The sequence below is a fragment of the Corvus kubaryi genome, unplaced genomic scaffold, assembly GCF_017639235.1.
Source record: "Corvus kubaryi isolate FWS band 111438036 unplaced genomic scaffold, C.kubaryi_AGA036_p1.0 69, whole genome shotgun sequence".
NCBI lineage: Eukaryota > Metazoa > Chordata > Aves > Passeriformes > Corvidae > Corvus > Corvus kubaryi.
This window is the reverse complement of record NW_024582057.1, coordinates 7,427,457-7,443,745: the sequence shown is the minus strand read 5'-3', so window position 1 is coordinate 7,443,745 and position 16,289 is coordinate 7,427,457. Positions and strand designations below refer to the sequence as shown.

General features: G+C 38.8%; 1 protein-coding gene across 7 annotated transcripts in view; it reads left to right on the top strand.

Annotated features, from left to right (window-relative positions):
• Positions 1-16,289, top strand: part of FARS2 (phenylalanyl-tRNA synthetase 2, mitochondrial) — a 232,768-nt gene that overhangs the window by 40,065 nt on the left and 176,414 nt on the right. For 6 of the 7 annotated variants that reach the window (XM_042049163.1, XM_042049167.1, XM_042049166.1 and 3 more), the window contains one exon: positions 14,707-15,342. The exons of the other annotated variant lie outside the window; for it this stretch is intronic. In XM_042049163.1, coding sequence (XP_041905097.1) covers positions 14,707-15,342 — 636 coding nt within the window. The remainder of the gene's footprint in view (positions 1-14,706; positions 15,343-16,289) is intronic. 7 annotated transcript variants of the gene reach the window in all.

Here is a 16,289-nt window from a genome sequence, read left to right as displayed (position 1 = left end):
AGGACTTGATTTTTACTAAATGATCTCATAGCACAGAAAGAAAAAAAAAGTTGGAGGTGCTTATTTTCACATCAGTAGCTACATATTTGCCAATAGTTGAATGGTCAGATAAGTGTTTTCTGTGACTGTTTTAGTAGGTTTAACAGTCAGGCTTCTGTTGAACTCCTGTATTTACTGGTTGCTTATAACAATGCAGATCACAGTTGCTATAGAAGAGACAAATGTGAACGTATCCTTTCAAATATCAAAGAATAGTCTTTTGTTTCAGAACTTATATTTCACTGCTTCACTGGTGTGTGTTTTGTGTCATGTGTACCTATAGAAACAAGTATGTCATGAAGGCATTATATGACATACTGAAAGATACACAGAATTCAATGTCAATTTTTTTTTTCAGAGAGAGAGGGCCAAACACAGCAGCATGACTACAGCTAAAGTAATTGGTATTCTTACTGTAGTGTTTTACTGATGATTTCTTGTTTGCCCATGGAATCGAAACAAACACTAATTAAGATAAATCTGAGTCTGCTGATATTTACACTAATTGCCCACAGATTGCTAATAATAAACTTGTGGGTTTTGAGTGAAATAACAGAAGTTAGCATGACAGTAGTACTGACTGCATTAAATTTGATGCACATGGAATTTAAACTGAATAAAGTGTGGATATCTTTAGGATGGAGATGAGCATGGTAATTATTTGAACAGTTGAATGCAGGACATTCTTATGGAGATGTAATGTTATTTACACTAGATATTTCTGAGTGTACCTGGTATGTCAGAAGGCTGTGTTCTAAAGTTCTCAGTAAAGAGATTTGAGTTCAGGCCTTAAGCTGTAAATTCCTGCTGTGTGAGATACATTTAGTGTAGGATTCAGGAATCAGAACTGTGCATGATTTTGTAATTATCATTATCAGGCTTACCAGGCAATGAGTTGGGTGCCACCCTTCTGCAAAGTGGTGAATTTCACTCTTAATAGTGAATATATGTCATCATTGGACACACCAAAATATGTATTTCTATTATTTATTTCTCAATTTACAGCAAACTTGTAAGAAGTGCTACGAAAAGCATATCAGGTTAAAAGACCACTGAAATTTAGCTCTTCTTTTTCTGATGAAACATTATGCTTTACCCACTTCACGTGGTATCCAATTAATCATAATAGCAGAGAAGTCGTTTGAAAGTATAGAAGAGACATTAGAAGGGCTTTCCCTGGTTTGCTACTTTGTTGTGAGAAGAAGCTGGCTTTAAGACTTTAAGGGGAAAAGAGTCTTATTGAGTGCTTTATAGTTATTTTATCTTAAATTCATGTAGTGCTAAAGAAGACTGAATGCCCACAACAGGTCTATGACAGCAATGATAATGCAGGAAACTACCTTTCCTCTGCTTCTATCTTAATTAAATAGCATCAGCCTGGAAGCAAGAGGTCGTAATTTTTCATTATTTTTTCTGTCTGCCTGTACACAGTATTTGATCTTCTCCTGTAATTATGAACAGCGCTGCTGATGGTAATGGTGTATTTTATATAAGATTTTGCAACAGTCTGTGACTGAAGGCCCCTCCATTGCATGTAATTCTTCTTTAACTGATGTTGAAATGTTAACATCATGCCTTGATTGCTTTCCTTTCCTTTGAGCTGTGTTTCTAGTAAGAAGTAAATGAGAACGGAAAAGACTGACTTCAGTTTCATTCTGTTTAAATTCTAGTCTTCACAGCTCTTTGCTGAACTTTGCTATGCAGTAAACTCACTCAACTTTTTTTTTCCCAAATAACTTGCCTTAAAAAACGTTCATTTTTTGTGGCATTGCTCTTCAACTTTGAAGAAAATTTAAACATTCCTATTCAGTCTATTGATCCTTATTTATCAAGACTCTGTGGTGTCAAGAGGTGAACCACACACTGAAAGCAATCAGAACTGCTTGAGTCAATCTAATTATTCTACTCTGTCTCCCAGCTGATGACAGAGAGAAGAAGTGGAAAAGGAGAGTTTCTAGCCCAGATGCCAATGAGTGCATTGGAATGGCAGAAAATTAAATGCTAGAAAGGTCTAGGATAGTAGCTTTTACTTTCAGAATTAAAAAAAAAAAAAACCCCTTCATCCTGAGACTTTTCATCCTTGGCTGGTGGAGTAGGAACATGTAAACAACTAGAATGTTTAGTTGTAATTTACAAATACAAAATTGCCACATGCAAATTTAATTTAGAGGTACAGAAGTTAGATGTTTGTGCAATTATGCATAGAAATAGTTGCAGTTTTGCTTACATGTTTTTGAATAAATTGTGAGTTTGTATTTGGGCATTCAGTAGATTTGTAGATGAATCAGGTTCATCAGACATGATGAATACAATTTTGTCTACTCAGCCACAAAAGTGAATTCCAATATTCATATTTTAATGTTGCATAGAAAATGAGACAATGTGCTCTGCTAGGCCAGATTTTGTTATATCAGATTGTAAGCTGGACAAATTTCCTGTAATTCCTTTGATTCTTTGAGTATACATAGAGTAGTAGCATGAAAATAAAGTTAATATTTTTTTAAGAACAAGTAAGATAATAACTACAGAGAAAAATACCCCCAAAATAAAATCAGAGTCAATCCCTATGTTACATGATAGCCTATACTTGGGAAATTGTACCTTTGAACTAGCAGGTACAGAGAATAAAAGAATTCTGAACCATCATTTTTATTTAATAGCTCTGGGCAGTGGTCTCTGGAATTCCAGGAATGTAATATGAAAGTTTTGTAGTGAAAAAATGTTGGCACACATAATAAATCTGTGGCTGGCTGAGTTAGGTGTTGTGTAGATGCTGGTTATGTTTTTCTTTGCTGAATGAGACTGGATTTTCCTTACCTGCAGCTTGTTGTAGCAGTAGTCTTTTGGTTTTTATGCATGTGGGGGAGAGGGGTTGTGGCCATACCTTTTTACCTTAAAGCTAATTCATTGTGGCCTTCTCAGTTGTTGATTCTGGTAGTTGATTCTGGTCTCAGCAAGTCACCATTTCCTACCTTACTGCACTTTGAAACCTGCATCTCTGTTCAATAATGATTTGGTTTCTAAGCATAGTATAATGCTTTTAAATTACACTGTGGATTTGCTTTTTCTCTGCCTACTGGTCATCATAAAGATTATAATGTAGGATTATTTAGCACTAATATGTGGTATCTGTCACTATTGACCTCACATTTCTTTCTGATTTCCTATGCTGGCAGCACCAGGCATGACAATTTTCCTTTCTGGTGCTGTGTCTTCATATTTTATCTTTAGTCTGCCTGGATTCAAGGGCTACTATAGTGGTAACAATGTGTGGTGTAGGAGGAATCCTCTTGCTGTTTTGTGATGTTGGTGAGATTTGCTTTCTTTTTCCTTTACTCTGAAGTTGTTGTGGGCTCTGCTGAGCTCATGGGCCCCAGTTCTGCAAAACTCTTCAGCAAATGTTGGCTGCTGTGCCAGGGTGGCACCAAGTGTTTTGGCCCCTGCAGAGCCAAATCATAAGGCTGATGGTGTGCTGTGGCTTTTGGCCAGGTTTTCACTGGTAAATATGACTAAAAGACTCTTAATTGCTTGCCTTGGATCTTGTGTTTGAATCTCAGATGACTCTGGTAGTTCTCACAACTGATACAGGAGAGACAACTTCCCATGTAATATTCTTTTCCCTGGCTGGACTGGGAGGCCAACATGATTCACTCTGCATAATCTGAGGCAAATGCAGCAGCAGGGTTAGCTACAATGGGAAACTTCCCAAAAAGAGGTCACTGACAAACAGAGTTTGGTAGATGACAAGTTGACCGTGAGCCAACAGTGCCCTTACAGCTAGGAGGGCCAATGGTTTCCTGGGGTGTGTCAGGAAGAATGTGGCCAGCAGGTTAAGGGAGGTGATCCTGCCCCTCTGCTCAGCCTTGGTGAGGCCACGTCTGGGGTGCTGTGTCCAGTTCTGGGCTCCTCAGTACAGGAAAAACAAGGAGCTGCTGGAGGGGGTCCAGTGGAGGGCCACAAAGATGAGGAAGGGTCTGGAGCGTCTTTTATGAGGAGAGACTGCAGGAGCTGGGCCTGTTTAGTCTGGAGAAGGGAAGACTGAGAGGGGATCTCATTAATGCAAAGAAATATTTTGAGGATAGGTGCCATGAGGATGGTGCCCGACTCTTTCCAGTGGTGCCTGGCGACAGGATGGGGAGCAATGGCCATAAACTAGAACAAGAAGTTCCATCTCAACATGAGGAAGAACTTCTTTACATTAAGGGTGGCAGAGCTCTGGAACAGGCTGCCCAGGGAGATCATGAAGTCTCCCTCTCTGGAGACATTCCAAACCCTCCTGGATGTGTTCCTGTGTCACCTGCTCAAGGTGACCCTGCCATGTCAGGGGGTGTGGACTGGCTGATCTCCACAGGTCCCTTCCAACCCTAATGATTCTGTGACATAATTTCCTCATTGAAGTAAATGCTGTCTTTGTTTTTGATAAACAAGGTGACCAGAGGTGAAATCCTATACAGAAGACAACAATTTGTGAATGCCATGCTGGTTTTTAGCCCAACCTTGCCATGGAACAAGTACAGCAGCAATGGTCAGTCCCATGCCACTTCACCCAGTTTGTTTCACTTCCCTGTTTGCCTCAATAAATCTTAGTTTATATACCTTCCCATCTTCCCTAAATGTTTTCTGCCTCTTCAGTTGATCTCTCCTGATCATACTGAGTACATAATTGTAATTACAATAGCATTGAAGTTTGAGCCACAATACAAGCAGAGCAATGACTCTGTAATTCTTACTCAAGGAATGTATGTTTGAGCCTTCAAAATCTGCACATTCAGGGAGAAGATTGTTTCAATGGGAATATCTCAGTATTTCTGAACTGTTCGGTGTGTGGTTCCTAATGGGCAGTTCTGGCAAGCTGCTTTCAAAACATTTTGATTCTGTTCACAGTAGCAGTTATACCTGTTAAACTGTTGATAAAATGATATTGCAAACAACAAAAACATTCTGAACATGAAGAAAAATGGCACTGTAGTCAAAACAATTTGTGGAAAAAAAGGTGAAAGCCAAGATGTTGAAATACAGTGCTTTTGACTTGGGAGCTGCTGCACTAATGGGTATAAATAATGCAGTACTTTTCCCATGGGCATATTGTAGAATTTAACTGGTTAATGGCTGAAAAGCACTTTGAGATCCTATGTAGAGACATGCTTTGGAAGAGCAGAGTGCTGCTTAATGAAAGTCTAAATGCTGCTGCATCACACTGTTCTGGGTGACTCCAATTGGTGTCAACAGTGATTGAACCTATGGATCACATTGTTGGACATGTTTAACATTTGACAAGGTGACTATGGCTATGTTTTGGTAAACCAACATAAATTATTAATTTGCTTTATTTTTCAAAAGGATTATCTTATTTAATGAAAATTTTCGATTACTATTTAATATACTGTGATGCATTGGATGCTAGTCAATTTTTTTTACAGTAAAAACCAGCACTGTCTACTGAAAAACTAAGCCTTCAAATGTATTATATAAAGAGTGCTGTATAAAATAACAGTATACCTGGCCTAAAACATAGTTACATTAGAATTATATAAAAACTAAAAATAAATACAAAACATGGAGTCTGTCTGAAGCATTTTACATCTTTTTCTTTTGCAAGTTCCTCTTATGGAGAAATGATACATGGAAACTCCCAGAAGTGATTTAGGCTTTCAGTCTATTTAGGGAGTATAGATTTTAACATCTGATTTGACAGAGTGGTTACAATTCTGTCTTTGCTTTTCTTTGCTATGATTTGTGAGGAAACCTCAAGAAGAGTGTAATTTTTTGGTTTTGTGTGTCTTTCCCTTGTGGGAACTGATTTTTTTTCCCATTTGCTTATGTGAATTTTCAATAATTAAGTGGCTTCTGTCATGACAACACCTTTTAGCTCACATGCTACCTGGTAAGCAAGTTTATTTGTAAAGAATGTCACTACAAGAAATGTTTTGAAGGAATCAATACTTGAAAACATGAATTCTAGACCTAGAGCAGCTCATAGTCCCTTTTAGGAGTTAGTACCTGTTATTACTAATTCTGAGTGTGATGTTTTACTCACTCATTAATTTACTGTTTTCTTCCAAAGCTTATGAATGTGGACAAGCAAATGAAAGTGATTTTAAATTTTTTTTCCTTCCTGTTTTCTCTTTCAAGTGCTTAGTGTGCACTGCCCTAGCTTGGTATCTTATTGCTAACCCCTTTGTATGGCTGCCAAGGTTTCTTGCATAATTTTCTTGACAAATGGCTTACTCATTAATATTTCAGGCCTGTTCCTACCAACCTCAGGCAAGTGGTATGCCCCAGGCAGGGAAATGTAGTTCCTTCCTTAGGAGCCTTCTAATCTTTTCCTTAAATGCTTTGTCAGAGCCCATGACAGATAAATGAAGATGGTGCAGTTCAAACTAGAGATGACTTATTTGTGTACACGTGACCATACATCTTCCAACTGGGAGGTGTTGTACTGCAGTGGAGTCTCCGCTGCAAACATCCACATATTCTCTTCTTTATCCATCCTGAAGTCTGTGAGACATATTGATTCTGAAGGAAAATCCGCAGAGATATTTGTCTCTTTCTTTTTTTGTTTGGCTGTTGAAATATACATACTCCTGATAAAGGCTCTGTCTGTTCACACTTTCCTTATTTCTATAACAGAGACAGACCAAGAAATGACACCATAGCTGAGTTAGAGCTTGAGTTGAGATCAAGTTCATATCACAGCTAGGGCTGAGATGCGGATCTCTGGTGATATTTTGGCTCAAGATGATAGCAAATTTGTGAAACTGATCTCTTTAAAGCTTGATGTGACAGAAAATTGATGTGACACAAAACTTACAATATTCCTGCTGCTATTTAGGGTTGAAACGTCCCAAGAAAGCCTTGTTCAATTTAAATATTGCTGATTACATACATATTACAACCATGAAATAACTCCCTGGTTTAAAATATTAATTATGTTTGTTATTTCATAATAATACTTAAATTATTCTAACTACACCATGTTGGCTAGGGTATTCCTAAGGAGGGCATCTGGATATCGGTGGTAAGTCATAGATTTCCCCAGTTCTCCTGAAGAATGGAATTAGAACCAGTACTATGGGGATACAGCAGGTAAAGCTGAAGACTTTCTCGTTTGTGGATGAACTTAGTGATTCATGTTGTCTGCCTTTTCTGGCATATCCCATCGAAATAATTTGGTTTTCTTAGTACTGGGTGGGCTGGGTTTGTTCCTGAGTTTAATTTTTCCCTGTACCCTGTGAGGTGTCTGAAAGTTGGGTGTTTGGGCATGTTGAATATTTTGCAGATGAAGGTTGAATGTAGCCCACTGGGTGTGTTGAATTTCATGCATAAGATGTTGCTGTCTTTCTTTCTGCTGTTTCCCTGGAGGAGGCAGGCAATCACTATTTGATTTGTGAACGATGCCTTCAGAGTTGAAGGATATCTTCTTTGTCTGCCGCAGGCATCTCCAGAGGCCTGGGCTACTGTTGCCATTGCCAGGCAGGTGCAGTCCTTTTCCACAAGGGAGATTGCAACTTCCCAGTTGGTGTACTGGCAGGACCCAACACTCTTGGTGGTGTATGCCTCTGTAGAAAAATACAGATAATGATTTGCAGATATTGAAGGAAAAAAAAGAAGGCAGAAGAGATAGTGGTAATCTTAACTGCAGTGGGGATTTTATAGGTATTTAAGTGTCTCTGTCCCTTTCATCTGACAGTTATTTACAAAAGCAGAAAGCTGTTTGGCAACATTTTCAAGGCATTGGAAAAAGAATATTCCCTCAGCAACCAAAGGTAGTGTTTTTTCAGATTGCATTCCTTGAAAATTGATATATTTAAAAGCAGTAGACACATTTGAGAATATTTAAGAATTATTTCTGCATTGCCTTTTCACAGTCTGTAATGTAATGTAATGTATTCAAAATATGTTTGCATAATGAGGATTTTCACTTAAATTATGGAATTGACTATTAGCTGTTTTGTCTTATTGTGGAAGTAAGGAAGAACACAGGAATGTCAACAGGAGATCGGGTCACAGCTGTTTAATTTTTAGTAGTTCTGTGTGCCTTAGTCATCATGCACTATTGAAAGTTATCACTAAAGGGCCTTATTGACATTTCTTTAGTAAATAATAAGCTCTGTTTTAGTTGGTGAAAGAAAAATCAAGAAATAATTAATGTATAAATGAAAGAAAAACAGGTATTGCAGGGGTGATTTTCCTTAGTTTAAACTTCTGTCATGCATATATATATATATAATTTCTTTTTCCAACAATAGTTTCTTTCCTCTGAATTTGCTTATTTTGTTTTTATTAATCTGTTTTTTTAAGTCCAAATTAAAATAGTGTGGTCAGGCTTTTCACCTTAAATTTCTAAATTTTGCATGTTAGAGAGTTTGGTGCCTTTCCACCTGCCCAGAAGCCTGAATTTGTTTGCCTTTGGTCTTCAACTTCTAATGTCATTTATGCTGTATACATTTATCTTTTGAAAAAGTTTATGCTGTCTGAATAATTCAGCAATTTGATGTACCTGATTAGCTTGCTGAGCACAAATTCCAGTGTGTGGATACTCTACTTCTGAATTGTTTAAAACAAATTTACTACAGGTTGTCTTGAAATCTGATTATATCAGTCTTTGAAATGGTCTCATACCAGTTGGCAGCACAGCTCCAGAGTTTGCAAGTGTTTTGGCTACTGAAATGCATTTTACTTGCCTTGAATCATGTGTCTGGAAGCATTATCCTTTCAGTGTATGGGAAACTTATGGATAAACCTGAACAATCCTGGAGTGACACTGTTTAGCAGGGAAACCAGAGCCTGCAGCAGCCTTTGGAGGCCCACATGGGGAACTGAAACTTGTTGCAGTTGGATGGCATTTTATCATCATTGCAATATCCAACCTACAACTGAATGGTGAGTGGACTCAAGGGATGATTCAAGACATTTTAAATGGGTGCTTGTCCAGAGGTATGTTCCCTTCTCCAAAGGCTTGCTGCTCATTATGGCTATCTTGACCCATCTTGCAGTCCTAAAGAAGTGGTGCAGGTGGTTGAAGGTGTGCTTCAGAAGTATGGACCATATTTTCTCTGCTTACCTCCAGGTGCTCAGGTGTGTAAGACAGGCCATGGGATGCTGGCCTTTGTTCAGACAATCAGCATCTTCTGCATTAGTGTAAAAACAGCATGGTTGTTAATACCTTTCATATTTAAGAAGGTCTTATATGTAGCACTGAGAGAAAGCAGGATCATGCCTTATCCCAGAAAAGGTTTTTTAGTTTTCTCTCAATATTGCAAGCCTCAGAATGTTGCTGAAGGTGGCATCATGATTAATGTATCACCATTATAGAGCAGCCAGCCAGCTTATGACATATTTTTGCTTCAGTCAAGAAAAATAACAAAATAACTAAATAATAATAAAAAGTTATTCTGTGTGTTTCTGGAACTTACTGACAGATTGTTAGCTAGATGAACTCCTAGTACATGAAAAAATTAAGAGCCAAATACTTGAAAGCTGTATTATCTTGCCAATGCTTTGTAGTGCATGAAATACATTAATGGTGTTTGGCTATCATCAGGGATATCTGATGATATTCTGCCCTTGGAAGATCAGGTTCTAAAATGGATCCATTCTAAGTTATCTGTAAGGCTATTTCAGAAGTCTGTGTGTATTATATAAATTCAGTATACTCAGTAGAAGTCTGTTCTGGTGTGCAACAATGTATCATCACTTTAAAATGAGTATAAAAAATCCAATCTTGTTATTAGTTTTGCATGCAAAATAATTTATGTTATATCCTATGCAATGCAGATATGGTCATGGCAATACAATTATATTTGCTGCTGTATGCCTACATAGTTTTCAAAACTAAAATTCAATGCTTAGCTAAATTGCTAAGCAGACTGGTAAATGTCCAATTTTAGCAGCCTAACATATGTTTATAATTTTTGTTTTAACATATGCTATGTTGGTTGAACTCCCCTCCCCACACATACGGTAGATAAAAGCTGTCACATCACAAAATGGTGGCAGCCCAACTTTTCTAACATTTTCCATGGCACTTCAGAGTCTTGCATTAATTACCTATTCTTGGATAGGAGACAGACTCTCATCTTTGTAGAATTTTGGTTTCAAACCCGTCATGTACTTGGGTTTATGTATGCAGTAGCCCATCTGTGTTTCTGCAGCCATAAGCTGTAAAAAGCACAGGGCAGAGAGAAAAACGGTCAGCAGAAGCGAGGGTGCCCTTGGCTCACAGATGCAAATACTGAGCAAATGGCCCCAAAAGCTGGCCTGTTTGGGCTCTAGTTTGCTCAAACAGGAGCATTCTCTCTCTTCCACTTTTACAGGAGAGGTGAGTGAATAAAACAACATTGGTGCACAGCACTGTTTCTTTTCATTGTGAGCTGCTAAACTGCCCCTCTTTTCTCCTCCCTTTTCAAAGCAGGTGTAAGGAGAAATTTCACTGAGTCTAAGATTCTTTCCTAAACCTCAGCTGGGTAGTGGAGAATTGTGACAAATACCACTGCAGCTGTGATAATGCTGTCTTAATCCTTGCTGCACTATGACATGGAATCCTGGATTTAGACATAAAAGAACATTCCTTAATAGTACAGCAATATGATCCCTTTTCAAATCAAGCTGACTTTTGCATGTGCTCCAAAACCATGGTATTTTTTGTCTGATGTATTCTGTCTGCCATTTCCCTCTTGTCAGGCTCCTGACTGTGGTGTACTTCAGCGTGTGTAATGTCTGCTGGGCTGCTGCATGGGGAATGGTTGGTTTTTCGTGGGGGAGGAAGGAGCCTTGCAAATCAATCGAAACTGCTGTAGAAATGTTGCAGGGTCTGTGGTACAGGACTGACATTGGCAAATGTGGTTGTGTTGGTGCCTGGTCTATGCACAGCGTGGACAGGGTTGTTCTTATGCCTTCACCCCGGGGTGGCGTGGATGCCACCTCCTGCCCTCTGGTCTGCCTTGGAGCTGCTCAAAAGCTCATGCCCAGGTGCAAACATAGTTCCAAGCGCATTGGCACAACATAATGTATGGTATCATTCCTATCCAAGACCAGAGTTGTATTAGACATCTCAGTAGGGAGACCTGAGCCCATGGAGCTTCAGGGGAGATGCTGAGGTACCCTGGAACATATCAGTGGTGGTGTCTGTGTAAGGACCTGTGTAATAGGAGATTACAACAGCCTGGTGCTTGCATGTCCACCTGCAGAGCTTTGAGAAACCCCACGGAGAGCTGCCAGCAGAACAGCCTGCTTCCAAAGCCCTGCATCTGCATCCAAAGCCCTGTGTTGGCTCCCGGCTGCGAGCCGGAGCCACTGTCGAGCCCAGAGCTCAGGACTTGCTGGTGGTGCTGGTGGAGGCCTTTGCCACTGTTAGATCGTAGATGCCAGTGGTGGTTGTTCAGTGTCTATTTCCCATTTATGTATTTGTTTTCAGCTACAGGACCTGCAGCTGCTGTTTGGCTCGCTGTGCTTGTTAGCTGGCTGGCAGGCCTTGCTGTGGGATTCAGGTTTTGTCAGTGTGCACAGAAAACAGTTTTGTTTCCCTGCCAAATGAAAAGCGTGGTGGAAGTAAATGAAGAAAATTTTAAATTTAAACTGCTTTTCCAGACATTTAGATAAATGTAGACAGAAATAAAAAGACATAAAAGCATAAACGTGTTTGTTATAAATGAACATAAGTAATTAGTGTGTTCTTAACAACAGGTATTTATTGCTAGAGGAAAGGTAAAGAGATTTCTTTATTTTCCAGTGTTGCTCTCTGCCTTGGTAAACATTACTTTGATTTGGAGATTTTGTGTACAGTCTGCAGAGTGCAAACATTATTTACTTTCTTTCTTTCTTCTCAGTGGTTTCACTGCCCAAATGTAACTTATTACCAGTTGAGTTGAACTATGTCCAATACCATTTTTCTGTAATGATTCTGGAAGAGGAATATGTGACTCTGTGGTGAGAGAGGGAAGCAGCAGAGTATTGGTGAAGGACTTCAGTGTTTCTGGAGCTCTGTGTCATACCATGTTAGTGGGTGATTTAGTGCTTGTTTGCTGTTGTTTGCAGTACTTGGACATTGGATAACTCATCAAAAAATTATAAGTTTTCTTACTGCTCACATTACTGACTGCTCAGGTTTTGCTTTGGATTAGAATAATAACGCAGGTAATAATGCCATTCAAGTATTTAAGGAACAGGCATAATGTTAGGATGAAAACTGATACAAGTTTATCTGTAGGTTTTTCTCCTGTACAAGTTTGTGAGGAGTATATATCACTTGCTCGGAAAAAAATGTGTTTCTGAACTATCAGATACTGAGAGCAGGGTTCCTCATTACAAATACTGAAATATCATCAGGTAAGCCCTTGAAGATGTATACACCAGAATCTCCCTTAAAAATAATGAGTCTTAAACAAACAAACAAACAAACAAAAAAGAATGCCTTCCAACACTTAAGGTGCATGTTCTAATTCCTTTTTCCATAGATTTAAAATCATCAGAACTGTTTATGTGAAAGTTAAACTTCTCATATGGTTGTCTGATTCTCAGAGGAATGATATTTAAGAAAGCAGCAAACATCACGAGAATCACAATAAAGTTATGAGAGTTTTTTGTTCATTATGGTTATGTATAAGTTTTGAATTGAATTTTTTAGAAAAATAAATGTATGGGCAGATGGTGATATTTACTTAAGGGAAGCTGAATTCATTATCTGACTAGGACTGGGTATTTCAAGCAGCTGTTTGAAAATGAGAACTCACTTTCCATGATGGAGAACGTATGTTTCAGGAAAATGGAGGCTCTTTTCAAAATGTAAGACAATCCCTTGCTTAGCCTCCATCAGAGTGGTTTTTGGTGTGCGTGTGAATTCATTTACTGAAGAACATTCTCAGTAATGATCAAGAGCTAATTTGGTGAAATAATTTTGTAAACTCTTAGCTTCCCCCCTGCAAAAGGCAGTCCTTCTTAAAAGTTTCAAAGCTAGATAAAATTTGTAGCTGTTCTTTATTTCTAAAGATATTCTACCAGAAAAAGGATTAAACCAAATATTTAGTAATCTTACCCTTCCCAGCCAGATTTAATTTCTGTCTACCCAACTTGCCTTTATTTTGATTGATTGATTGATTGACTGAGATACAATTACTTGAGGAAACAGACCTATGGAAAACTTCTAGGTTTAAGTCAGAAGAAAGAAAGCCAAATGTGAGTGTACTCATTATCTTTTACAGATTTGGTTTTTTCTGGGGCTGTCTATTCTAGTATGTCTGTTCTATTTGCATACATATTTTGAAGTGTGAGAGTATGAAAAATAGTCTTAACCTTGTTTATTTTTCACTTACACTTGTTTTCCTTATGTTCCTGCGGAAAGCTAGCCAGATATTGTAATCGTAAAGATTGAAAGGTATCCCTAGAAGACTGTGGTGTATTTATTATTGCCTATGTCCTTTCTTCCCCCAGTTCTTTAAGATGACTTTCACAGAAAATTCTTTCACTCAGAAAACCTGTGGCCCTGTAATTCTTGGTTCATAGAGAAATACAACTCAGTTTGTTTGTAGCAGATGCCTTTCCCTGGTCACTTAACTCCTAATGCCTCTGTTTTCCCATTCCATAATAGCAAATTGTAATGCTTAATTATTTTACTTTGCTAGTATTTCTGAAGCCCAACTGTAGATTTTCAAGTAATTTTTCATCTCAGAATGGGCTTGTGCATATGGAGTGACCAAAAGGTTCACCACTCTCAAAACACTTTGGTTTTGGAATTATCTTTGAACTCTACAGAGAATGCAGCTGTGTAGACATGAAGCACAAAGCCTGTCTGTGAACAGGGAGGATGTGTAAAGATGGCTCTTTGATGGGAAATGAGTTCTTCAGTTCAGACAACTTGAAGAATCTCATGACTTTGCCTCCCTGGTATCTGGCAAGCTTGACTCCCCTGTACAGTAGTGGAGCTGTGAAAATAGCCATCCTGGGAACATACAGAAAAAGGGGTTTTGTGCTCACTGCAAAATCCTAACATTGGTTCTGACTGTATGGCCTCTTTATTGTGAATCTTGTGCAATACTCATGTGTGAATTTAATGTGCTGTTTATATATAAATACGTGACTTGCGTTTTGGCCATCTGTTTTTTCACAGTGGTTCAGTAGTTTGAAAGGTTAAACTGGTTTTGTCTGGCATTAAATAAGAATTAGTGATGATTGCATAGTGGGTGCCACATGCATCAGGTAGATGTGAAACATGTTCAGTAGCTTCTGCTAATGGGGCAGATGATATAGCAATAAGTTAATTGCTTATTATAACCAAGTTTTGAATGCTGAAGGGCACTGTTAAGTTTTTGAGTTTCTCATAAGTAATGTTTGCCTCATGTTTTAATTGGATGAAAAATATTGTTTGAAAGAAGGCCTGATGTTTATTCATCTTTAAAGAGCGTCATCTGGAATGGGGTTCAGGCTAGGTCTAAATTCATTAATACTGGTGCAGTGATGCAGAAGCCTGATAATTGAATAAAATATCCTAGCTGAAATTTGACCACAAGGGTATTTTCCCTCCTCTGAAGTCAAAACAGTGGTTTATAATGGGAATTTTGTCATACTAATCAAGCAGACATTTGGATTTATGTATCCCTAAGATACTAGCAATTTCTGCAGCAAGATTGCAGTTCCTAACTCAAATATTTTTAATTCCTTTTCTTTCTCTAGATCGTAAAAAAGCTTACAATGGCAATGCTCTGGAAATTCATGAGGGTAGCTAAGTATTCTAAAACAGCTTTATCACCAAAAGTAAAGGTAGGTGGAATTCCCACCCATTCAAGGCATTCTTCATCCAAGTCTGTACCTTCAGATTTCACTGCCAGTGCCCCCTGCTCAAATACTGTGGAACTGCTTGGTAAATCTTATCCTCAAGATGACTACAGCAATGTCACAGAGAAGATCCTTTCCAAGGTGGGGAAGAACTTGCACAACAGAAAACACCACCCTTTGTGGCTAATCAAGGAGCAGGTGAAGGAGCACTTCTACAAACACTATCTAGGACGCCGCGGGACTCCGCTCTTTTCTGTGTATGATGGTCTCTCCCCGGTGGTTACAGTCCAGCAGAATTTTGATAGTTTACTTATTCCACAGAACCATGCCAGCAGAAGGAAAGAGGATAACTATTACTTGAATCGTGACCACATGCTAAGAGCACACACATCAGCTCATCAGTGGGACTTGATACACTCTGGCCTAGATGCCTTTCTGGCAGTGGGAGATGTCTACCGCCGAGACACGATTGATAACACCCACTACCCAGTCTTCCATCAGATGGAGGGAGTGCGCCTCTTCTCCTGCCACGAGGTATGAATTCTCTAGTTGGGGTGAAAGACCTTTTGGGTAAGTTGCTTGGTCTTGTGCTTGCTGTAAGCAAAGTTCATGCACGTAAGCATATTATAGCAACAATGTTATGCTGCACATTGATAAAGATCAAGTGATTTATCATATAGTAATATTTTTAATTTGTGAAAAATGAAGATGGAAAGTGTTGAATTTGAAAACAATGATGAAATTCCCTAGGGAAATGTGAAAAAATGGAAAGACAATATTATTGAAAGCTAGCAAAATGAAACATAATCTGAAAGGAAACAACTTGTTCAGTTAATGATCTGCACAATTCAATTCTATTTCTGTCACAACTCACTTCTGGTGAGATCGCTTTATCAAAAACTCTATCAAATTAATTGAAAAAGCTGCCTTGAAGGATTCATATGTTGCAGCCAATAGTTATGTGTGTGTAGTGCATACACAGTAAACCCATCAGAGTCCAGAGGCATCAGCTAAAGAGCTCTAGGTTGATGTCCAAGACTCTTAAGTTTATATGTTTTGTTGGCACAGCTTGCATGTTCTGCAAATGCCTGGGTGTCATTAGAGTACTCTGCTGCATCATTGATCAGTGGTAAATATAAGCCAGTTTGTTTTCCAAATAGTAATTGATTTGTATAATTTGTGTATGCTTGTAGCAATACTGCCAAATTCACAGTTCTATAACTAAAACTAGCTTATTCTAATAATACTGAGATGTAGACTGTTCTTAATGTGCTTGCCAATGGGTGACAGGAGCTTGGCAGAGAAGCCTAATGCCTTCGGATGCCTGAGGGAAAACTAAGGTAATCAGAGAACACTGGTCTTCTCCGTGCTGGAAGGGGCTCGTGCTGCCTGCACTGGCGTTTCCCACCCCGTGTGGCCGCTGGTCCTTCCACTGCGAACACATGCCTGCCCCTGCAGGTGTCCTGTGAGCTGCGTGGTGC